This window comes from Protomyctophum parallelum (assembly GCF_964188405.1).
Source record: "Protomyctophum parallelum genome assembly, chromosome: 12".
NCBI classification, from domain to species: Eukaryota; Metazoa; Chordata; class Actinopteri; order Myctophiformes; family Myctophidae; genus Protomyctophum; species Protomyctophum parallelum.
In genome coordinates this window covers 45,199,186-45,223,419 of record NC_139712.1, presented here as the reverse complement: position 1 = coordinate 45,223,419, position 24,234 = coordinate 45,199,186, and the positions used below count along the sequence as shown (strand labels likewise).

The 24,234-nt window shown below is 44.3% G+C and overlaps 1 protein-coding gene across 1 annotated transcript; it reads left to right on the top strand.

The window, feature by feature from the left end:
- The first annotated feature begins 904 nt into the window (after nucleotides 1–904).
- On the top strand, nucleotides 905–23,116 carry anks6 (ankyrin repeat and sterile alpha motif domain containing 6). Its single transcript, XM_083778608.1, has 19 exons — nucleotides 905–1,558; nucleotides 2,488–2,718; nucleotides 4,996–5,211; nucleotides 8,827–9,082; nucleotides 9,220–9,370; nucleotides 9,546–9,590; nucleotides 9,870–10,074; nucleotides 13,270–13,376; nucleotides 13,616–13,767; nucleotides 14,447–14,681; nucleotides 15,115–15,158; nucleotides 15,820–16,014; nucleotides 16,843–16,987; nucleotides 17,164–17,324; nucleotides 18,132–18,321; nucleotides 18,434–18,501; nucleotides 20,087–20,203; nucleotides 20,459–20,552; nucleotides 21,765–23,116. Exons 1-19 carry the CDS (start codon nucleotides 1,431–1,433, stop codon nucleotides 21,812–21,814), a joined length of 2,790 nt encoding a protein of 929 aa, XP_083634734.1. The 5' UTR covers nucleotides 905–1,430; the 3' UTR covers nucleotides 21,815–23,116.
- The last annotated feature ends 1,118 nt before the right edge of the window (nucleotides 23,117–24,234 follow it).

The window sequence follows — 24,234 nt, the reverse complement described above, 5'->3', positions numbered from 1 at the left end:
CAATAATAATAAAAGTTATCTAAATAAATGCTATTCACTGGAGTGCATGGACTTTATAAAGTGGACACTGGACAAAATACGGCTCCGCGAGGCAACTATCTGGACATACCCACGCGTTCGGGGAGATGTCCTCTACCACACCCCACTCTCCGCTAAGCGGGAGAGGTGTAAATTTCACAGCAGCAGACCTTCTACTGGGGTCAATGCTCAAAAAAGTACCGTTTCCGGACCCAGAATGGACACTGGACAAAAGAGGCCTCCGCGAGGCAACTATCTGGACATACCCACACGTTCGGGGAGATGTCCTGTACCACACCCCACTCTCCGCTAAGCGGGAGAGGTGTAAAATTCACAGCAGCAGACCTTCTACTGAGGTCAATGCTCAGAAAAGTACCGTTTCCAGACCCAGAATGGACACTGGACAAAGAGGCCTCCGCGAGGCAACTATCTGGACATACCCATGCGTTCGGGGAGATGTCCTGTACCACACCCCACTCTCCGCTAAGCGGGAGAGGTGTAAAATTCACATCCGCAGACCTTCTACTGGGGTCAATGCTCAGTAGAGGCCATCTCCCTGAACGCGTGGGTATGTCCAGATAGTTGCCTCGCGGAGCCGTCTTTTGTCCAGTGTCCACTTTATAAAGTCCATGCACTCCAATTTATCCATTTAGATAACTTTATTATTATTATTATTATAATGATTTAATTACTTATTTTTTACACAGAAACATAATGTGTGTCTTATAGCATCATATAGCATCATTTAAATGCTTAATTTGTAGTTTTAATGTGCAAATGAAACTTTTTTTCAATACTCTAGAGGGTACTCTTATTTTGAAGAGATCGTCGGAAGTCTTAAATCTGTTCATTAGATCTGCTCACTAGACGCTGCCAGAGTGCAGGGAGAAAAGTTTAGCTCCAGGGTTGTAACGGGACGCCGGGGACGGCACAACAACAGCATTATTACACTATTACACACAGTTGTGAAAACATTCGTCATCTGTTTTATATCCATAACTATGCTTTATAAAAGTCTCGTGGGACTCGCTCAAGTGACATTGTATCGATTGGATGTTTTTCTCGCAACCTTTCACATTTTTTGCGGTTATTTTTTTTTGTTGGACTTGTCTACTCTACATGACGCCATGTCTTCCAAACCCCCATGCAGCCAGAGTAACGGAATGATAATAATTACATTTTCATTATCTGTTATTAATATTATCATTGACTGATCCAGCGGAGAGAAGACGATGAGTTCAGAACAAACTATTTTTTTCTGGCGCAGTTTCAATGTTCTTGCGGTTCTTTTGTTAGACTCTTATGACGTCGCCATGGGTTCCAAACCTAGACTCGCCCAGTAATAACGGGACAAACACAATCATTATTGATCACTGTTTGTAATCGAGCACCACCAGAGTCCAGAACCGACGATGAGTCTCGGCATCCCTGCCAACTCGCTGCTGTTGCTCCGCGCCTGTGACGAGGGGGACATCGAGACCGCCCGGGGTCTCCTGGAACCCGGCGGGGGGTCCGGATCCAGGGAGTCCGCCACCGGCAGGTATACGGGGCAGGGGTCATCAACAGATGCTGTGACCGTGGGAAATCTTTGATTAAATAAATAATAATAGTGATATACCCCTGTAATGACACAAGGCTCCAGACCTCCCAAAACAAACTGGTCAGGCTCCTACTTGGCCTCACCCCACTTTGACAGGCTGGGATGGCTTAGGGTCGACGACAGAGTACAGCATCTTGCAATGAGTCTGGTCCACAAGATTCGATACACCACCAAGATACCCATGTACCTGTCTAAATACTTCCTTAATGTAAACAAAGTCCACACCCACAACACCAGAGGGAGTGCAACAAACCATGTACAACCCAGATTCGGCACAAACAAGGGACTAAATTATTTTCGCTCCTATGCCACCAAAATGTGGAACGCCCTACCAACAGTCATTAAGACATGTGAATCCCTTGACTCCTTCAAAACCGCTCTCAAAGGGCACCTACGGATGGCTGCAATTCGAAACTGGCCTCTGTAAAATCTGAAGAAATGTTGACAGTACATTGGCATAGACACTATGGCACATTAGGAGTTCAAAGTTAGGTCTGAACATCACTAATTACATTTTACTTGATGATTAATTGTCATCCAATTATTTGCAATTAACGATTAAATTGTGTTTTGGCATTGAACATTTGGCTTTTAGGCCAAAAAGTTACAAATAAAAGTCCAGAATTCAAAGTGTAGTAAAATTGTGTGGGGCCCCCCCCATGCATATAGGCCTAGGAGAAACACTGATACTCTCAATGTGTATACGTACAAGCTCACAAGGTATAACACTGTGATGCGTTGTGATCTGCTATTTCCAATATTTGTTAGATATCTTTTCTTTCAATATGAAAAAAATATTGTGATTATTTTCAATAATTGCCATTCGATTAGGCGATTATATGTACTGACTGTGACAGACCTACCGGCAGGCAGAGCAGACTGCTGCGGTCGGACGCCTGGTCGTCGGAACCGGCGTGCGACGGCGTGTCCCTCATGGCGCCGCTGGTGCCGGTGGACTGCACCGACGAGGAGGGCAACACCCCCCTGCAGTTCGCCTCGGCCAGCGGACACGAGAACCTGGTCCGTTTCCTGCTGAGGAAAGGAGCTTCGATGGACAGCCGGAACCACTACGGATGGACCCCTCTGATGCAGGCTGCCAGGTACTATGCTGTCTGTCGCCTGCCTATAGCAGCACGCAGGGTTGGGATCCTATTAGCCCTGAAACATGACTGCCATGATGATTATCATGACAGGCATGACTTAACTGCACCCTGTTTTTGGCGCTCGCTACATTTACAACAAAAACGTATATATAAACATTCGGATTTCAAATATAAAGTACTCACAATTTGTCCCACGGGTGTTAGTTAGTTGCTGCACCAGCGATTAGATTTGCTGCGTCCCGCGTTGTTTAATAAAAAGCATTTTTGTCCGAGCGCCCCGGCTACTTTTTTCAAACGGGGTTCGTTTGGGAAATCCACAGTTGCACACCGGGAGCGCACTCGCCTATTAGTCTGTATTGGCAGGGCGGTCAGCGTACCTATATCGAACACACCGAGTGCCACCCTCCGACCAAACGATAGGGGCGCGTAGTTGAAAGCCAATGGCAAAATAACAGCTCAGATAAAAATGCTTTTTATTAAACAACGCGGGATGCAGCAATTCTAATCGCTGGTGCAGCAACTAACTTAACACCCGTGGGACAAATTGTGAGTACTTTATATTTGAATTCCGAATGTTTATATATACGTTTTTGTTGTAAATGTAGCGAGCGCCAAAAACAGGGTGCAGTTAAGCCATGACTCTCGTATCAATACGAGAGTCATGAACCTGGCTAGGATCTGCGAATGCCTTTTAAACCAGTAGTTCTCGCACGTTCTTCAAAAAATCACACCCGTGTGAACTGAGTGGTGCAACTCCCCCCTCTCTCTCTCTCTCTCTCATTAGCAGGCAACAGTGCAGCACTCTCTCTGTTTCTGGCACAACAGCGCCCCTACTGGTACTAATAGTCATTCTGGTGCTCATTCGTCACACGGACACATAGTTGAACACATTGGTGAACATGGACATTGCTGTTCCTTGGAGTGGTTGCACCACTCAAAAATGATCAAGAATAGCAGATGTGGGGTCGGCGAAAGGGCCTTTCTGTGTGGAGTTTGCATGTTCTCCCCGTGTCCCCTAGCGTAGGTATACCCTCACAAAAAACATGCCGTAATCTTGGTCTCTACACTGCCTGGTCAGCCGGGGCGCCCAATCGAGGGGAAAGGAACTGGTTGGAATAACGTGTTCCTTCCACGTTCTATACGTCCAACCGGGACGAAGCGGCTTGGACTCCTCATGCATTGAAGGAAGCATGAGGTCAGTCCGTTGCTCTCACCAGGTTGGCAGAGGTAGAGTGTAGATTAGATCATTGACACTGGGTGAAAAAATGGGTTACAAAAACGTGGGATAAAAAAATTATATATATAAAAAATAAAAATAAATAGCAGATGTGCAAGCTAGCAGTGTGATGACGTGTGCTTGTATATCTGATAACAGGATAAGATTTTAACAATTCCGGTTGTTAAACGATTCCCTTCCTAAACGATTTCAATGTTTTAAAAGAAATCTAGTATAACATTTTCAGCTTTCATTATAATTTTTGATAAACACAAATTAAATCATTCATACAGTATTGCACATATATTATTGTAGTGGTTCTCAAAGTGAGGTCCAGGGACTCTGGTCCTTGAAATTAAAATGTTTGAGAACCACAGGTATTGTAATTGTAGACATGAAGTCCACATACTTGGCCCATAGCACTTACCCCACCCCCTTAGATAGCATTTCTGTAGACTTAGATAGCATTTGATACAGACTTATAGCATATTATGTAGACAGCACTATAATTGCATTGTATGTAGTCATAGCACGTCATAGTACATATGTATAGCATAGTAGTATAGATGTATAGTTTATATGTATAGCTTCATTATATAGATATTCCACTGTTACTTTCTTAGCTACGCATGTTTCTTGATAAATGTTTTTACGTGATGTATTCCCATGCTTTTTTGTTCTTGCTTAATGTAAGTCTCTCTGGATTAAGAGCGTCTGCTAAATGCCTAAATTGTAAATTGTATACTGTACCAGCTCTGACACTATAGTGATTCTCAAACTTTTTAATTTCAAGGACCCCCATAACCCCTCAAAGTGTACACAAGGAACCAAATGAACCTGTTATAGGTTAGGGTCAGAGTTACCAACCCATAAAAGGGTCCATTTGGTGCCTAAGTATCAGTTATGTATAGCCGGGGACCCTCAAGGACAACTGGGGCGTCAGGTTTCTGCTCCATATGTAAACACGGGGCACTACAATAAGATTGGCTTGAATGTCATCAGTTGTGTTTATTGTGTTCATGTTTATTTGCATTGTTTTTTTTTTGTTTCTCACTCAGGTTTGGCCACCTGAGTGTGGCCCACATCCTCTTGGAGAACGGCGCGGAGATTAACGGTCGCAACCGTTTGGGCGCCAGCGTCCTGAGCATGGCGGCGCGCGGAGGCCACGCCCACGTGGTCAAGCTGCTCCTGGAGGGCGGGGCATACGTCGACGACTTTGATCACCTGGCCGTCGGGACAGACGGAAACGTCCCTAATGGCAACAACAACAACAGGTAATGTTAACAGGCCGTGCATTGCTGTAGCTATGCCCGGTTTCAGAGATATCACTAATGTTCAGTGGTGGGGGAAAAGTAGTCACATTTTGTACTTAAAAGTATCAATACTGCAATTTAAAACATAAAAGTCCAGAATTCAAAGTGTAGTAAAAGAGCAAAAGTATTACAAATGAATTAAGTATTAAAAGTAGAAAGTATGCAGAATGTCCCATTTCAAGTTTTCACATGTGCAAAAATCTTTTGAAAATAGCCGATCTACAAGCTCACAATGCATGGCATCGCAACTCTACATACATATTGTGTGAATTGTTTTGGAAACACAGCTCCTTTCCTTTCACAATCACAGATTGGGGCGACATAATAACCCTTTTCAAATTAGTTTTTCTTCTGTAATTCCTGCCAAAATAATTAATTAGAGGGCCTATAAACCAGAACCATAGAGTAAGACAGAGTTACGACATTGAGGGGGCAGAAAACAGAGCGCTCGAGCGCTGTTCATGCAGCCTGGAGAGTGACAATCTGGAGTTTGAAATACAACGTTTTCAACGAGGGCGGCGCAAATATCAGCAATTTTAGGCATGTGTGCAACATGACAACTGTTTTAAAGTATTGTACAATAACAACTAAATTCTCTGTAATGTTTATGTCGTACTATTACTACAAAACAATCTAAAACAAAGTGATTTAAGATCATTAAAGCTGGGCTATTGCCCGAGTCCAGTGCATTCTGCCAACTTCCGGTCCAGGACATTGTAACTAATCGCAATGCTCTTCGCCAATAGAAGTCTATGTAGAAGAGCACGCCATTGGACTGGCCCCATGAAGTGAACAAGAGTTGTCATAACTCTGTCTTAACCCATTCTGACCGGGCACCCATTTTGGTGTAAGCATCATGTTATGCTTTAGCTATTTAAAAATAGCAGATCTACAAGCTCATATCGCGCCACCGAGTGGCGCGATACGAGCTTGTAGGTCTGCTATTTTTTGAAAAATCGAAGAACGACTGATTTTTTTTAGAATCTGATCTCAGGTCAGAAGGGGTTCATCAGACCAGTGTGTGTCCAGTGGAAACCTCGTATGAATCTGATCTCAGGTCAGAATGGGTTAAGAAATGATCCATCAGTATCCAATCTGGACATGAGGACGTACCAAAAACAACATTGCCCTCTGGTGGCGAACTTCACCAAAAGTTGGGCAACAATATTAACCCATTCTGACCTGAGATCAGATTCATACGAGGTTTCCGCCGGACACACGCTGGTCTGACGAACCCATTCTGACCTGAGATCAGATTCTAAAAATGTCAGTAATTTTTTCTTTAAAAAATAGCAGACCTACAAGCTCGTATCGCGCCACTCGGTGGCGCGATATGAGCTTGTAGATCTGCTATTTTTCAATAGCTAAAGCATAACATGATGCCGACACCAAAATGCGTGCCCGGTCAGAATGGGTTAACAAATGGCTATGACCACACTTTTTAATGCACATCTGCACTGCTCAAACATTGTAATGTGCAGCTGGGTGTCCATTGACAATTAGCTTTTTTTTGTGAGTTGCTGCATACCTTACAGCCCCATTATACCAGGCAGACAGTATTATAGCAACACATACTGTACTTATCTCTTCCATAATCAATGTTAATACGTTTGAAGCTGATACCTGCCGTATCTTCTTCTGTATGCGGAATCAGAATTATTTATTTAGTCACATATGTTATATAATACATATTATAAGGAATTTGAGTTTGTAAGCCGGTTGGTGCAAAGGACAGCAACAAATATTAGAAACATTTTGCACGTGCAACGGTGATGTAGCCCAGGCTATTCTCAGTGCAAATCTCCATAGCTATTGCTATGGATTTGCACTGATTTGCTCAGTCGGTAGAACTGTCACCTCAATGCTAAAAGGTCCTGGGTTCAATTCCCATTGGGGACGCTGTGGGTGCTGGGGGCGGGTTCTCTCCTCCGTGTCATCAGTGCCCATACCCTGGGCGGGGTTGGCGAAAGGGCCTTTCTGTGTGGAGTTCGCATGGCTAGGTACGTTCACAAAAAACATGCAGTGATCCTGGTCTCTACACCGCCTCCGCCTGGCCAGCCGGGGAGCATGGGGGAAAGGAACTGGTTGGAATAACGTGTTCCTTCCATGTGCTATGTTTAACTGGGAAAACTCCCCCTGTCAGGTGAAAAGAAGCGGCTTGGACTCCTCGTGCATAGAAGGAAGCATGAGGTCAGTGCGTTGCTCTCCCCACGTTGGCAGAGGGAGTGTAGCACCCAGGATTTAATTGAATTTAAAGAATAACTGAAATCAGTCTAAGGCTCTAAGCTAATTAAGCCATAACACAAAATAACCTAAAACACTGGATGGCTGAGTCAACATTTGTGTACGGACTGCACTTTCCCCCTCTGTAAGCTATCCCACACATTTGTGGGGACTGTGATTTCTGTGTTTCTTCTTTGCTAATGTAGTAGGCCTACTGTAAACGCAGTTCAGAATTCCATTTGTTGTAGCCTGCAGGCTTACACCCCTAACATACATATACTGTAAATAACCATGAATATGTACAGAATGAAAGTGTAGAACAAATCGTTTAAACATAGCAACAATTACTGTATATTATGATAATTGATAATATACATGGATAGGCAATATACAAGAGGTACTAACAGACTGAACATAAAGATTGTGAACAGAAAAGCGTTATTAGAATAGTTCCATTATACATTTAAATGAACAAATTAACATTGAGCATAACACTGTGACCCCTTTTCCACCGGTTGGTTCCCAATGGGAACCGGTTCAGTTCTTTTTGGTTTTTAGAGCTCCAAAATTGGTGGGCAAACTATACCCTATATTAAATTGTTTATAAGATCAATACAAGTAAATTAATACATGATACCCCTTCCACAGTAGTAGCTTTTATTTATTTTTTATTATTTTGCCTATTTTCCTACATAATGCCTCATTTGCATATTTAAAAATGTAAAATTTGTAATACAATAAATCATTGTCTTCGTGTAAGTACTCAATTGGGGAAGTTTAATGGTGATAACAATCTAATATAGGTATGGGTTTGCCCACTCAATTCATAATTAACGTTTCAATTTTGGAGCTCTGGCTCATGGACTAAGAACCAAAAAGAACTGAACCGGTTCCCACTGGGAACCAACCGGTGGAAAAGGGGCCTGTGTGTAGCATAGCATAGTACCAATAGATAAAGACGAGGCTACTGTGGGTTGTGTTCTTAGAGTATATATTTCTAGAGAAGGCACCCAGAGGAAACCCTGAGGCGAAATGGACATAGTGGCCGGATTTGGTATTGCAGCTCGAGCCCAGCGCTGCTCCGTTGACTATCATTGCGCACGTTCATGTGATTGGGGCCATGACACGTGAACGAATGTTTCATACGTGAACGCGCACAAACGGCACAATGATAGTCAACGGCAGCGCGTTCATGTGTTTGGGGCCAATCCGTCCCAGAATGCACTCTGTTCCTACCAGGAAGGAGGAGTGAATCCGCCTCATGCGCTTTTGAGCAACTTAATGCAAGTGGATGGGAGGAGAACTCGGGTGTCTTCTCTATAGATATATAACTCTATGGGTTGTGTTACACAGCGTGGCTGGCTTTGGTGCTGCTGGTGGTGGTGAAGGTTATGTGAGCAGTCGATTCGGGGGCTATGGCGGTGGTGGCGGTGGTGGTGGTGGTGCGGGAGGATGCAAGGACTTCATGGACATCACTGCCCTGATGGTGGCCTCTCTGCTCGGCCACGAGGGCGTGGTCCGCCTGCTGCTGGAGTGGGGCTCCGACGTCAACTTCTGTCAGAAGACGAGCGGCTGGGGAGCGCTGATGCTGGCCACGCTCAGTGGGAAGGTGGGTGTGTGGTGCTGCTGCTTATAGAGGGTATGCATGTGCATGCAGGCCGCACGAAGTGAATGGCAAGTTGAGTGGCAAAGTGAACTTGTTTAACTGCTCAGTTAAATATTGATGATGTCACTGTTTGTTTCCAGGTGAGCGTCTCCCAGCAGCTGGTGGAGAGAGGAGCTGACCCTGACCGGACCAATGTTCTGTCCAAGACCGCCTTTGAGCTGGCACTGATGCTGAACCAACGAGATATCAAGGCCTATCTGGACTCCATCACCAGTGTACGACCCCTCACAGGTGTGTGTGTGTGTGTGTGTGTGTGTGTGTGTGTGTGTGTGTGTGTGTGTGTGTGTGTGCGCGTGCGTGCGTGCGTGCGTGCGTGCGTGCGTGCGTGCGTGCGTGTGCATGTACATGTACTACTACTATGTATATATAAACGTGACTTGACTTAGTGTTCCTCTGCTCCTGATAGATGATGAGAAGAGCAGACCAGATGTCTTCAGTGCCCTCAAGTTAGGTGAGTGAACCTTTGACCCTGTGCATTCTGGGTCTATGTCTAGACCACTAGACTACTGGTTGATAGTAAACAGCATAGGTTCCACAGCTATATGGTGTTTTAAAACCAACCCCCTACCATGATCCAAAACCATCCTCTAAAACACAATGGTAAAATGGATATATCAATATACTTGGTAAAAAAAAACCTAAAAAACCATAAAAAAGTAAAAGTTCACAGCAAGGCCTGGATACCATAATTGTTTTATTGAACAGAAAAGTGCCATTGTGTGTTGTCCAGGAAATTCCCAGCTAGTTAAAGAGATCCTGGAAGAAGACCCTGCCCAGGTGAATTCATCCAATCAGGAGGGAGCATCGCCGCTGATGATGGCGGCTGTAAGTGGCCAGTTGGAAGTGGTTCAGCTGATGGTGGAAAACAATGCCAACGTTGATAGACAAGACTGTGTCCACGGGTGGACGGCACTCATGCAAGCCACCTACCATGGGTAAGCAGGAGCCCTCCTCTCTTATGAATTGAAAATGGTGGACCCTATTGTAAGTAACTAGAAAGTTTAAAAAAATTGCAAAGTGTGGTTGCCACAGTCGCTTACATAGGCCCCTCCCACTAACGTTGCTAGCCAATTACAATTTCAAGTCACATCTGTGATCATGTGTAAGCCAATAAAAATCATCGCTATGGGGTGATCAACCAATCATCAGCCAATGTTTGTGTTCACACAAACAGACAAAGTTGGGCATAGGAAATCACACTTGTGTGAAGTGAGGGGCACCTGGTCTGTTTAACTGCTGTAAAAAACAGTAAAACTCCATAGACTTAGGCTGCCACATGTCATCACGTTAGTGCTCTAAACAAACATTAAAATTCCATAGACTTGACTGCCATCTATCTATAAATGCACCATGTCTCTGTCTGTCTGTACTTACGGCTGTAACGTACGTAACTCGAGAACCGTTCACCCCGCGTTGGACCCCACAGGGAGTGCTTGACCGGTGTCAAGTCGGTCGGACTCACGGTTGTCCAGAACCGCCACAAAAGGCCTCTGCCCGGGATCTGAACAGGGCCCCTACCCAGGGTCCATATATGGAGCTGGCCCGTTCTGACATCACAACACTCCATATGTAGGCATGCCTGACATGACAACACTCCATATTTGGGCATGACTGACATGACAACACTCCATATGTAGGCATGCCTGACATAACAACACTCCATATGTAGGCATGCCTGACATGACAACACTCCATATGTAGGCATGCCTGACATGACAACACTCCATATGTAGGCATGCCTGACATGACAACACTCCATATTTGGGCATGACTGACATGACAACACTCCATATGTAGGCATGCCTGACATGACAACACTCCATATGTAGGCATGCCTGACATGACAACACTCCATATTTGGGCATGCCTGACATGACAACACTCCATATTTGGGCATGCCTGACATGACAACACTCCATATTTGGGCATGACTGACATGACAACACTCCATATGTAGGCATGCCTGACATGACAACACTCCATATTTGGGCATGCCTGACATGACAACACTCCATATTTGGGCATGCCTGACATGACAACACTCCATATTTGGGCATGCCTGACACAGAACTCCATAATATAGGAATAAAAGGACACAGAGAGACAGATAAAGAAATCACCATATATAGGCATAAAAGGGACACAGGCATTGCATAGCCGGGTGGGGGTGGGGCATGATCTCCAACTTCCATCATTACCGACCAGTGCGCTACAGCCGGGCACCGGTCTGGTATGATGTCATTTCAAAAGCAGAGGGTCGCTAGATACTTCCTGTTTTTTATCATTTCAAAACATAAAAGAAAGTGACCAAACGTAACTGGCTGATACTCTTGCCAAACAGTTTACAGTAGAAATGACAAAAAGGAGTCTACCCATTGTGGCTTCGCTGGTGTGTCTTCAGAGTACCTACAGCTGACTAAAACTCTTGCCACAATGTTTACAGAGGAATGGTTTTTCTCCAGTGTGGCTACGCTGGTGTGTCTTCAGAGTACCTAGCTGACTAAAACTCTTGCCACAATGTTTACAGAGGAATGTTTTTTCTCCAGTGTGGCTACGCTGGTGTATCTTCAGATGAGTTAGTGTAATGAAACTCTTGCCACATTGTTTACAGCGGAAAGGTTTTTCTCCAGTATGGATATGCTGATGTTTCTTCAGTTGAGTTACTGTAGTGAAACTCTTGCCACATTGTCTACAGATGAATGGTTTTTCTCCAGTGTGAATACACTGGTGACATGTCTTCAGAGTACTTAACACACTGAAGCCCTTGTCACAATGTGTACAGTGGAAGGGTTTTTCTCCAGTGTAGATACACTGGTGACATGTCTTCAGAGTACTTAACACACTGAAGCCCTTGTCACAATGTGTACAGTGGAAGGGTTTTTCTCCAGTGTAGATACACTGGTGACATGTCTTCAGAGTACTTAACACACTGAAGCCCTTGTCACAATGTGTACAGTGGAAGGGTTTTTCTCCAGTGTAGATACACTGGTGACATGTCTTCAGAGTACTTAACACACTGAAGCCCTTGTCACAATGTGTACAGTGGAAAGGTTTTTCTCCACTGTGACTACACTGGTGTGTCTTCAGAATTCCTGATGTACTGAAACTCTTACCGCACTGTTTACATAATATGCGGTTTGCTTTCATGTATAATTCGTCAGATCTGTCTTTACTTCTGGCTCCTTTTCTCTGGCTGGTTATGGAGCTGACAATTTGAACGGCCATTTGTTCTTCATCAAAGCTGTTGCTATCTTTGGACTGTGATGTAGATGAAATTATTTGTTCTCTTTCTGCTTGAAGATTTGCCCTCATTTTCTCTTTGTTCACTTTTCTCTTTTCTCCTCATGCATGGAAGGAAGCATGAGGCCAGTCCGTTGCTCTCCCCAGGTTGGCAGAGGGAGTGTGTAGCCCAGGATTATATTCACTAATATTGACACTGGGTGAAAAAATGGTGGGATAAAAAGTAAGGGAAAGAAACGCAGTTTGGGCTGCATTATGATTGGTCAGAGGTGTATCATTCGCCAGCGAATGTCTGCAAATTTGACACCAGAGCGAAATAAATAAGGAACGGATAACAGTCGCATTTTTGCAAATTCGCACATTCACCACGGGTGTGGAATTTTGCATTGACTTTAAAAAAACATGAACAAATCACATCGCTAATTCTCCAGTGTTTAAATTATAAGGACCCTTTCTCTTACTGGAAAGTTACTTAGCACACTAAAAAGGAGCTAAATTGAGAATCACTGGCAATGGAATCATAATTTTCTTTTTCCTTTTTTTTGAGGGGCGCCAGCCCCTCCTCCTATACACAGGGTTTAATGTTTGTCTTTAGTTCAATGTTTGTTTTGTAAATGCCATTGACAATGAAGTGAAATTTTACGTCATAATGCGCCTCATTACCTCATATTGTCTCTTTATTGTTAATGGTGTTTAATGTTTGTGTTGGCACATCATGTTTGTGTTTGTTTTACATCACCATTACATCATTACATTGTGTGGTTCTTCTTCTTCAGTAATAAGGATGTGGTGAAGTATCTGTTGAACCAGGGTGTGTTGTTTTTCTTCTTCAGTAATAAGGATGTGGTGAAGTATCTGTTGAACCAGGGTGTGTTGTTTTTCTTCTTCAGTAATAAGGATGTGGTGAAGTATCTGTTGAACCAGGGTGCGGACGTGAACCTGAGAGCTAAGAATGGATACACTGCCTTCGATTTGGTCATGCTGCTGAACGACCCAGGTGCAGTCTCACTTAATGTCTTGAGAGGCCTTTCTCAAAGAAATCAACATCAAAGCAACAATGTTTGTGGTGGTGATAGAAAGATTTTCTTTAAAATGTATAAACATGTACAGGTTAAACAGATTTAATGAACCAACCGATCAGATTTTCAAATGCAAATGTAAAAGATATTGCGACGTCCATGTGCTCCTGTGTGTCTCCTCACTCTTCATGTTCTGTCCCTCTCGTTATGCGCTCAGACACGGAGCTGGTGCGTCTGCTGGCGTCGGTGTGTATGCAGGTGGATAAAGACAAGGGGAAGCAGCGGCGTGTCACTCCCGCGGCGCGCTCCAAGAGCCGACACACCCTCCACAATGTCCCCGTGCCCCCTGACGACAGAGGTGGTCTGAAGGTGCGCAATTTGTGTACTGTACATATTATGCCTCTGCTGTCGGGTAAAGGCTCGTTCAGATTTCAGATTTTCGGTGGTGAGGTGACCACCGAACTACAACATGACGTCACGAGCCACGGTGAAGAGCAAACCGCGGTGGTCACCTCACCACAGACCATGAATGAGCCTTAAGAAACCACCACAACTCCAAAATGTTCATTTTTCAGGAAATCAACAAAGCAATACCGCCTCATCGAAGTTGGTGTTGTGACTTTATGCATCGTCAATGACTTGCATGAGAGTTTAGCGGATAGTTTGAGGATCCAATGCAGTTGAGAGGTTTTGGCCCGAAGCACTTTTTACTACTTGTCATTGGTTAAACAACACACAGACGCAAAAAGAAAATATCAAAAATTGAGTTAAGGTGTGTGTGTGTGTGTGTGTGTGTGTGTGTGTGTGTGTGTGTGTGTGTGTGCGTCTAGCAAACCAAACATGCCAGATCAACTGTATGTCTCCTCATTATGAGATGGCGCCATTTCTGTCTACTTACTCTGTGTCTCAGAGGAGGGCTGTGGACAGCTCGGATACCTGCCTGCCATGAGTAGACAGAACTGTGCCATCTTATAATGAGCATTGGGACCATGAAGATAGAGTTGTAATTGTGCTCCTTATTAAGCTAATTGCTTCTACCCACTTGCAGTCTTGGTGGAACCGGATGTCCAATCGCTTTCGCCGGCTGAAGTTGACTCACACCCTGAGGCACGGCCTTTCGTCCAATCGCCTCGCTCCGTTCCCTGACGACGTCGAGGTCTCGTTGGACGCCACCATGAAGGCGGACGGGACATTCAACGAGGCCATTGGGGCGCTGGCTCCCCCCCCTGCCCTGGCAGGAAGTGACATCAGTGCAGCCTGGATCGCCAAAAGCAAAGACAAGAGTGAGCCGAATAGCTGAATAATTGTGATCAACATATATATATATATATATATATATATACATCAAAATTACATTTCAGTTTGCCTCTAAAGGTGTGTGCGTTTTTTCGTATAAAGACCGGGGTCGATTGTATCCATTTTCTGCTGTCTAGTGGGGTCTAGTGGGGTCTAGTGGGGTCTAGTGGGGTCTAGTGGGGTCTAGTGGGGTGTAGTGGCCGTGGGTGTTGGTGACAGAATGACAGCTAGCCTACTACTTTCGGATCCGCAAAACACAGCGAAAATGCACCAGTGTGCAACTACCTTTTAATACAAGGTCTCTCTCCGACAGCAGTGATGTACAGTTACAGGTGGAACGGGGAAGTGAAGTGAAGTCCATGATGTAATTTGTGTGTTATGAAAGAGAACATTTATAGCGATATGTGACGTTTCTTTCAGGTGTTGGCAGGACAGAAAAGGAAGACTTTCTAATAACTACGATGGTAGGCATGTTCAAATGGCAATAGGAATGTTTTAAAAGCTTTGTTCACTCTATACATATTCTGTTAAGCTTGGGGGGTTTTGTGCTCATGAATGATTTCTCATGCAGCAGTGGGTGACGTACTGTACACTGACAGGACACTACCGTACTTCAATTGAAAGACTTTAGTTTTTATGTCACATTCAAATCACGTCAAACTGAAAATCAATACCAGAATTGGCCAGTTGGAATAGCGGAGGTGTTCATATTAATCTACATACTATAGTCAGTAGTATGGACCACACTGTGAGAGCCAGTGGTGGAAAGTAGGAAGATGACTTTGTTCTTTTTCTTCTCACAAGCTGGGAGTAAAAAAAAAGAAAGTAAAAGTAAAAAAGAAAGAAAAACATATGACATGACTTGGCACTCCTTAATTCTTCATGAAATAACTTTCTGGCATGTCAAATAACGTTCTGGCACGTGGAAGTGTGTGCCTTCTCACAAACAATGCTGCAGACATTGTCAAAGTGTTTCTGATGGAAATATTTTAGCATCTACGTTAACCTTTTTCTACTCTACTGCGTGTCTACATAAATTGGGTGGGTTTGCTCAGGTGCTGTCCAGTGCATTCCCTCTGATCATCACGTGGTGATTTTTATATCTGGGTCCATCTCATCGTATAGCTGAGGAGCGGAGCGCCACTGACCCGGCTGCCCAACGACAAACTCAAAGCGGTGATTCCACCCTTCCTGCCGCCGTCCAACTTTGAGCCGTGGAACTCGGACCGCTCGCGACTCCTCAAGGACGGCAAGAGCGAGGCGTCCCGCCTGCCCATGCCCCCGCAGCGGAAGCTCAACAGTAGCGGCAGTTCTGATATCGTGAGTCTGTGTGTGTGCGTGTGCGTGTGCGTGTGCGTGTGCGTGCGCGCGTGTGTGTGCGTGTGTGTGTGTGTGTGTTTGAGATGGAGGGAAAGAGGGGAGCGCATCTACCGGTATGTTCTCCGCTTACTTAACGCTAAACTTAACCGTAACCCTAATTATACCACAGGTCGTTTCGAGGAAGCAATCTGATTGGTTGAAACAGCCTTCTAGCCGTGGATTAAACCAGCACCGTTCACCACCTAATCAAAACAAAGAATTCAGCTGCTCTGTTCTCCCAGAGCGCTAGCAAATTCGGTGGCTAGGCTAGCTAGTTTCTTGGGACATTTGTGGTCGTAGTGGCTACATCTGTCATTAAAGAAATATGTTTTTTCAGCGTTAGTTTTAAGGGTAACTGTTGTATAATTGCAATATTACACTCGAGGGTGTGGTTTAACGTGATTATTGCCACTGCAGTGATCACTGTCGTGGCAATAATCACGTTAAACCACACCCTCGAGTGTAATATTGCTTAAGTCTACTGTAAGTGGGGAACCAAGGGAGTATAGGGATGACCCTGGAAAGGTAGTCATCCCGAGGCGGTAAGAAATTTGTGTAAAGATTCTTGGACATGGCGAGGGACAGAGGTACAGTTCTCAAGAAGCCACCATAATGACTTAAACATTTTAAAGACAGATGTAGCTACTACATCTGCATATAGCTATTAGCACAGCAGTCACCGACTGACCAGTGATTATGCCATTCTAAAATCTTTCATTTGAGAAGCTGTTATGTTCACTTTATTCACCATTTCAACTACCTCTCTCTCTCTCTCTCTCTCTCTCTCAGACGTCCATCAGTCGTGTGGTCAGTAGATCCATTAAGTATCCCAGCGCCAAGGGTCCGTCCTCCTCTTCGCCCAACAACTCCGGCCACTACCACTCCCCACACTCCTCCGGAGGGTCCAACGGCGTGGCCGGCCTCAACCGCTCAGGTGCACTGACTGACTCGTGTTGGTTCCGTCGCGACTAAAACTATGATGAAAGATGTCCGTCGAAATGGAAAAAACATGATGGTTTTTTTTTGCATCATTCATCATCATGTTTTTTTTATCATCATGCATGCCATTCAGTATAACAAGCGTGTCGTATTACCCACGGTCTCCACCAGGGGGCAGTGCCGACAGCGTGCTCTCCCAGATCGCGGCACAGAGGAGGCGAGCGGCCGGCCTTGTGGACGTCAAGGACACCAAGGCTCTGGACGGACTGCTCAGTCCCACGCCGGCCCCGCCCCACATCCAGGCCGACGTCACGCCCCAACATGCCTCTGTGGTTAGTAGTAACATCGGTGAGGCGGGGCGCGGACGTGGTGCAATCGGTATAGCGCCATCGCCGCCTCACAGCTGGAAAGGCCCTGGCTGGCTTAAACCATTCTGACCTGAGATTCTCAGATTCTAAAAATGTCTGTTTGAAAATGACAGTTTTCTGAAAAAGCTATGTTTCTATGTCAGTCATTCTTCGATTTTTTCAAAAATAGCAGACCTACAAGCTCGTAGCGCGCCACTCGGTGGCGCGCTATGAGCTTGTAGATCTGCTATTTTTAACGTAATGCTAACACCAAAAGGGGTTCCCGCCTAAAATGGGTTAATATCTTTGTAAATCTCTTTGGGAGAAATGAATGGCGGATTCAGTGGTGCCAGGTGTGACTTGTTTGAATCACATGGACATAATGTATGCCATGGGCTCCATTTTCGTCACCGCTAAACCCCTTATCCCTAAACTTCTTTGCCTTTTTTCTTTTTTACTATTTTGAAAAACATTTTTTTATAGTTCAACTAGCCAATCTACATTGACACGTTGTGAGCTTGTAGACTCATGGCCATTTAAACTATTCAAAAATGTTTTGCAAAATAGTAAAAAAAAAAAAAAAAAAAAAAAAGGCAAAGACTTTTAGGGATAAGGGGTTTAGTGGTGATGAAAATTGAGCCCATATGTCTCCAATACACAAATTGTTAACCTATTTATTGGACATAGGACCCTATTCACTGCCTGGTAAATGGCTTTTTTTTATCTGAATGAAGTGATTCTATATACAACACGTTAACCATGGCTTCTATACTAAACCATTCCTTGTCAAAGATTGAGTTGAAGAAAAGACCCCGGTCGGGTAACTCCTCTACCTCCAAGAGCACCTCGCCTACCCTCACTCCGTCGCCCTCTCCCACACCCAAGCCCCCCGCCGGTCCAGGAGACTCCCTGTCCTCCGCCTCCTCGCACCCTCGCTCCAAAAGCAGCGGGGGCTCCAGCAGTGGCACCATCACGGACGAGGGTGAGAGCAGACGACGTGTGGCGGCTCATATAAATTGCCACGGTACAAAGCTGACTATAGTCTAGTAAAACGTCCTTTTGTTTTCTGCCTCTCTCTCTCTCTCTGCTCGCAGATGAGCTGTCCAGTATCCTGAAGAAGTTATCGCTGGAGAAATATCAGCCCATATTTGAAGAACAGGAGGTATGTCTTTTTCTCTCCCTCTAAGCAAGCCAAATGACGTAATGATGACATTCAGGACATTCAGCCCATATGGGGATGATCTTTACGTAATTTCCAAGAGGTCTTCGTCTTCACCAGTTGAAATAATATAGCTTATTCTGGGCTAGATCTGACTAGTTATGGTATGTGTCACACTCTGTCCTGAGTGAGGGTAGTGTGTGCCCAAAAATGACACTGAACCAGCTAGGATTACTCCAAATTACTCCAAAAAAGGGCACTCATGGGCAAATCCGTTTTAGCAAAAACAAAACCATTCACCTTTTCACAGACCATCAAAATTGAAGAACAAAGTTATTTACACAATAAACTGGGCAGGTTGGCCCTAGGTCAGGGTTCCCCAATTATATCTGGGGTGTCCCAGATATAAATGGCATTAAATGGGGGTCAGTAGCCTCTGCATGTCAAACTGGGGGTCCTTTTCAAATGGGGTCTTGCCCTGAATTTTTTTTTTTAGGAAAATTAATTGGGGAACCCTGCCCTAGGACCTCACACCTCTGCAGTCCTGCATTGACTGACTGGCAGTGGGAAGTCTCCCTAGCTACTTATATAGGCTAAGCCCCTCCCACGGACCATACTAAAACCTAAATTGATTCCACAATTACCCCAGTTACTCCTCAATGTCCTGAGACATCACATTTCATATGCACATTTAAATCTATAAATTATCCACATAATATGATCCACATAATTAAAGAGTTCTCTAAACAAGCCCTCCCACTGTTGGCATGTTCCCCATACATACCCCACAGCTGGTAGTTGCTCCCTTCAATGGAGTCAACCAATCAATTATCAATCAATTAATCAGACACCACACACTATACATAAAGTCACAATAACAAATATCACTGAAACATGAATACTAATTCAAACTTTAGCCATTTCAGTCTCAGTGGCAGGCTGAACTGCCACAATATGACTTAAGTTGATCTGACCTCGATCAGACTCTGTCTGATTCATCCATGGGGAGGTCCGGCGTCTTAGTGGGCAGAATTTATGTTGGTTGAAATCAGGTGATATTCTGGGCCAGATCTGACTAGTATTGGTTTGACTCGATTCTGTCTCCAATCGAGACGTCACTAATTCGTCCAGGTCCTGACCGTGCTAGCTGGGTTATTTTTGTACAATTTTGCATCGAGGTGCCCAGATGTCCCTAGTGCCCACTAATGTCTATAAACCCTATCACTGCCAACTGCTACTGTTTGGCCTGGGGCGAGTATATAGACAGCCATGTAATGAATTGCATTTTTATGGAGCTTTTCTATGCACTACGTGCCTACTCAAAGCGCTTACAATGGTTCATTCATTCATACATTGGGAGGTGAAGCGGCGAACAGTCGACGCCATCGTCCTCACTTCCCACCCCCAAGCAGGGAAGCACTGGGTCCCATTATTTAGAGTCTTTGGTATGACCCGGCCGGGGACCGAACCCCGATCTCCCAGTCTCAGGGCGGACACTCTAACCACAAGGCCACTGAGCTGGTACAGCCTTTTTCTGTCTTGATTCATATAAAAGCACATGGCTCGTCTCTTTCACTTCCATATCCAGGTGGACATGGAGGCGTTCCTTACCCTCACAGATGGTGACTTAAAAGAGTTGGGCATTAAGACCGATGGACCCAGACAACAGATCCTGGCCGCCATCTCGGAGCTCAATGCAGGGAAGGTGTGTTAAGTTTTACGTACTGTACTTTGTGGTGAATGTGTGCATATATAGATCTGGGTGTACATACTTGTTATCTTGCTACTAAGAAGGAGATCTTTAATATTTATTTTCTGTTGTTCTTGCTACTACAGTGTTATGGAAACAAAACCAAAATAATCTTTAACTCGTGTGTACTCTTATATAATAGTGTGGAATTGAATCTGGTAGATTCTCTTGTCACTGCATGACCATAGTTATTTATTATCTGTGACACAGGGTCGAGAGAGGCAGATTCTTCAGGAAACCATTCACAACTTCCAGTCTTCCTTTGGTAGCAGTGCCAGTAACCCAAGGCGTGGACAACCATGCTGTGAGTATCTACTTATGAGGCCTTTGTTGTCAACGAGCTACCGTATGGACCCTGTGATTGGTCAAAAAGGAATAGGTATAGAGCGTTGCAACCCCGCTGTTCATTTTCCTCATAGACATTTCAAAAAGTATTTTGTTTAAAGACGTTGACGCCACGGACAAAGCCAACTCTTGTCGCGACAAATCATGACAATAAACACAATGTTTTGGGCCAAACAAAGAATTAGAAAGTAGAAAACAACGGCGGCGTCATGAGAGGGGGCGGGACTGCGACGCTCTATAGAGCAGTGGTTTTCAACCAGTGGTCCGGGGACCACCAGTGGTCCTTGAGGAGGTGCCCAGCTAAATGATGGAGAGTTGGTAGCCAAATGGACCCGTAAAACTTTACACTCTCAAGAGTTACATTATTGTTAAACATCTGTGTTAAGTCTACACAATTAGAGAATGTAGAAGAATTGTTATTTTGATAACATCATACTCTCCCATGGTATACCAACTCATGCAACGACAACAAAATATTCTTTCGTTTTTGGTCTGATAGGACAAATCTCATCAAATGGTGGTTCGCGGCTCAAATAAATAATGGGCCGTGATATGAAAAGGGTTGAAAACCACTGGTATAGAGTAATAATTCACTAGCCTGGAATACAGACTGATTCGCTCCATTCAGCGGACATTTTTGTATCACTTCACTTGTCTAGCATTTGAGCCTGCATTCCCGAACGTCACCTGTTACGTCGGCACACGTGACTGGTCACGAGTGGTCAACGAATAGAAGAAGGGAAGTGGCTTGAATTTTACATTGGAAGGCTGCGGTCCCGCCCCGCCTCACAGACCCCAATCAAGATCCTCGGCACCTGGGTGTCCTCCGAGACCGCCCCTTTCACATAGGAAGACGGCCAGACTGAGAAGCGAAGGGATAGAAAATAGTCTGCTGAACACTGCCGATCACTCCGGATTCCAGGCTAATAATTCACAACCAATGATTAAGACCAAAAGGTGTGTTGGTGTCCTGTCAAGAGTGCAGAAAACGGCATACACAGAAATGTATTGCCATATGATATTTTTTTATAATGGATATTGGCTTCATGGTCAGTGCAAAATGTAAGCTTTGGTACAGAACCAGCAGCTACACCCAGTTGGGTTGGATTTGCCCACCACCAGTTCACCCTATGCATCTCTTTTTTGTCTTATCCATCTCTCTTTTCACCAGCTCCAACTGGCTGGACGAGAAACCAAGTTTGTTCCTCCAACAAGAGATAAGCCTCTCGCCTTTGGATACTAGAGTATGACCTTTGCTGGTCACAGACAACCCTACGGTCAACGGTGACATTCTGGTCACTTCTGGTCAAGGTGCAGGCGATGCGGACTCTCCTGGACAGATCTGTGTTCCATGTTAATACTCCTGCATATAGACATCATGGAACACTAATGGCAATAAAGTCCCGGCTCCCAGGAGACGCATATATGGGTTCTCCATAGATATCGGTCAGGATTCTTCTCAGGAGGGGAATCCTGCTTTCTGCTGCTTTCAGACCGCATTCAGATGTGTGTGAGCGTAGAAATGTTCGTACTTTGTGTGCAGATTAAATGCGCATGCAAGATTACCGCCGTATCCAAGAAACGTGCGGACCAACCCCTTGTTTTTACCTAGTATGTGCAGGGGTGTGGAACAATATTCGGACACTTTTTTCTCTCCTGATGAGGAATATTTGCAGTGTGCATAATATACATTTTTAACCATCTGAACTGGGGTGAACATTCTGCAAAAATAGCTGATCTACAAGCTCTCAACATGTGGCAAAACAAAAAGGTTGTGAGCTTGCAGATTAGCTATTGTTTGGCAAATCATTTTGGTTAAAAGGTGTGGAACTAGTATCAGAATCAGAATCACAGTTAAGAAAATGTTTAAAGCTTTTTCCACAAATCGTACAAAAAAGTGCTTTCCCGTGTGCTTTCCCACAAACCTTTGCTACAAAACGGCACAACTTTCCTTTTAAGAACAGCTTAAAAGTAACAGTTTTACGTGCTCAAGGTGCCCATGCCCAACTTGGGCTATGGGGCTGAGAGACGAGAACTCAACATGATGAACCTATGCATAGAGTGGTCAATTGATCGTGTGGTCAGTAATAATAATTGAATAAGGTACGTAAACATGGGTGCACAGTACACATGCGTTCGATGTGTTTTCTGGTACTTACACCAATAGCACTATATCCCTGCCTACTTATGTATGTTTATGAATCTGTCTCTTTCTCAATCGATACGGCATACATGCCTGTGATTCTTATAGAGCACAATGCCATGCTCTGGTCTCTCCATACGGTATAAGGAGGACACCACCAGCATTGACTTGTCACTGGTAAGCAATGGACAACCATACAGTATTCATAGTTGAATTTCATTAGTTACAAAGTACATTATATGGATGAATGTTCTCCTGAACAGTGGTGTACTTGTAGACTCGGGTATACGCTGTAGAACTACTAAGGAAGCTCCTAAGATTTCAATATGTCCACATAAAAATGTCAACGGATACATAACGGTATTAGTTTTGTTACAAAATCTTTACTTCAGTGTTAAATACCATGGTAGAGTATAATAATAATAAATAATAAAACTTTATTTGTATAGCACCTTTCATGACATGAAATGCAGCTCAAAGTGCTTTACAGAACAATGGAGAATAAAAGAAAAGCAAGGCAACGACAGTAATGCAATACAGTGAGAACATGAATAACAAAAACTAAAATAAAAACAACTAAAAGCAATGTTGTAGAAGTGGGTCTTGAGCTGAGCTTTAAAAATTGTCTACAGAGGCTGCCTGACGAAGGTACAGAGGGAGCTTGTTCCATGCCGACGGCCCGTAGAAGCAAAAAGCTGCTTCCCCGTATTAAGTGCATGAAGTTATGTTTTGCAAGGGGAGACATAATTTCCTCTCCGCCATTTACACTTCCATACATAGAATTCACCCTGTGCACTCCCTCTGTGTTATGAAACGCAGCACGTGTGAGGGGGCTCTTTGGGTTTGGTCGCGACCTTCGCCCTTTGTCAAGTCCCGCCCATAGTTGTGCCCCTCTTCGCACCCATTGGTTGCCATTTCGTGGTTGGACAAAAATCCTCTCTCTCCATCCACTACCATTGAAATAAGGTGTTTTTCAGTTGCTTCGTATTGATATTCTGTGAATTAAATTCTTATTTTAAACTTGGTGTCAGTGAAAAGGAACATCACGGGTGCAGCAGGTGACTTTTTTATCATGTTTTGTTTTTTCCCAAAAATATGTTTTAGCAAATTCAACATAAACAGGGCAGAACGAGCCTGTTGGTTAGTCAGTCAGGGACGAATCAGAAGGCTGACAAAGTGGTCCGGGGACCACCAGTGGTCCTTGAGGGGGTTCCAGGTGGTCCCGAGCTAAATGATGGATGAGTTGGTAACCAAATAAAAATGGACCCTTATAGATCATTAACTCTTGAGAGCGTAAAATGAAACGCATTTTACACCTTCAAGAGTAAAATTATTGTTAAACATCTGAATTACTTAATTTACAAGAAGTCTACACAATTCAACGTTTGCGTGTTGTCTGTCCAATGCACCAACATCAATACAGCCTGGAATTGGGGACAAAGTCTTGTCCAACATCCAATGACTGGTGCATGGTCCGTGACTCAAATACCCAATAAAT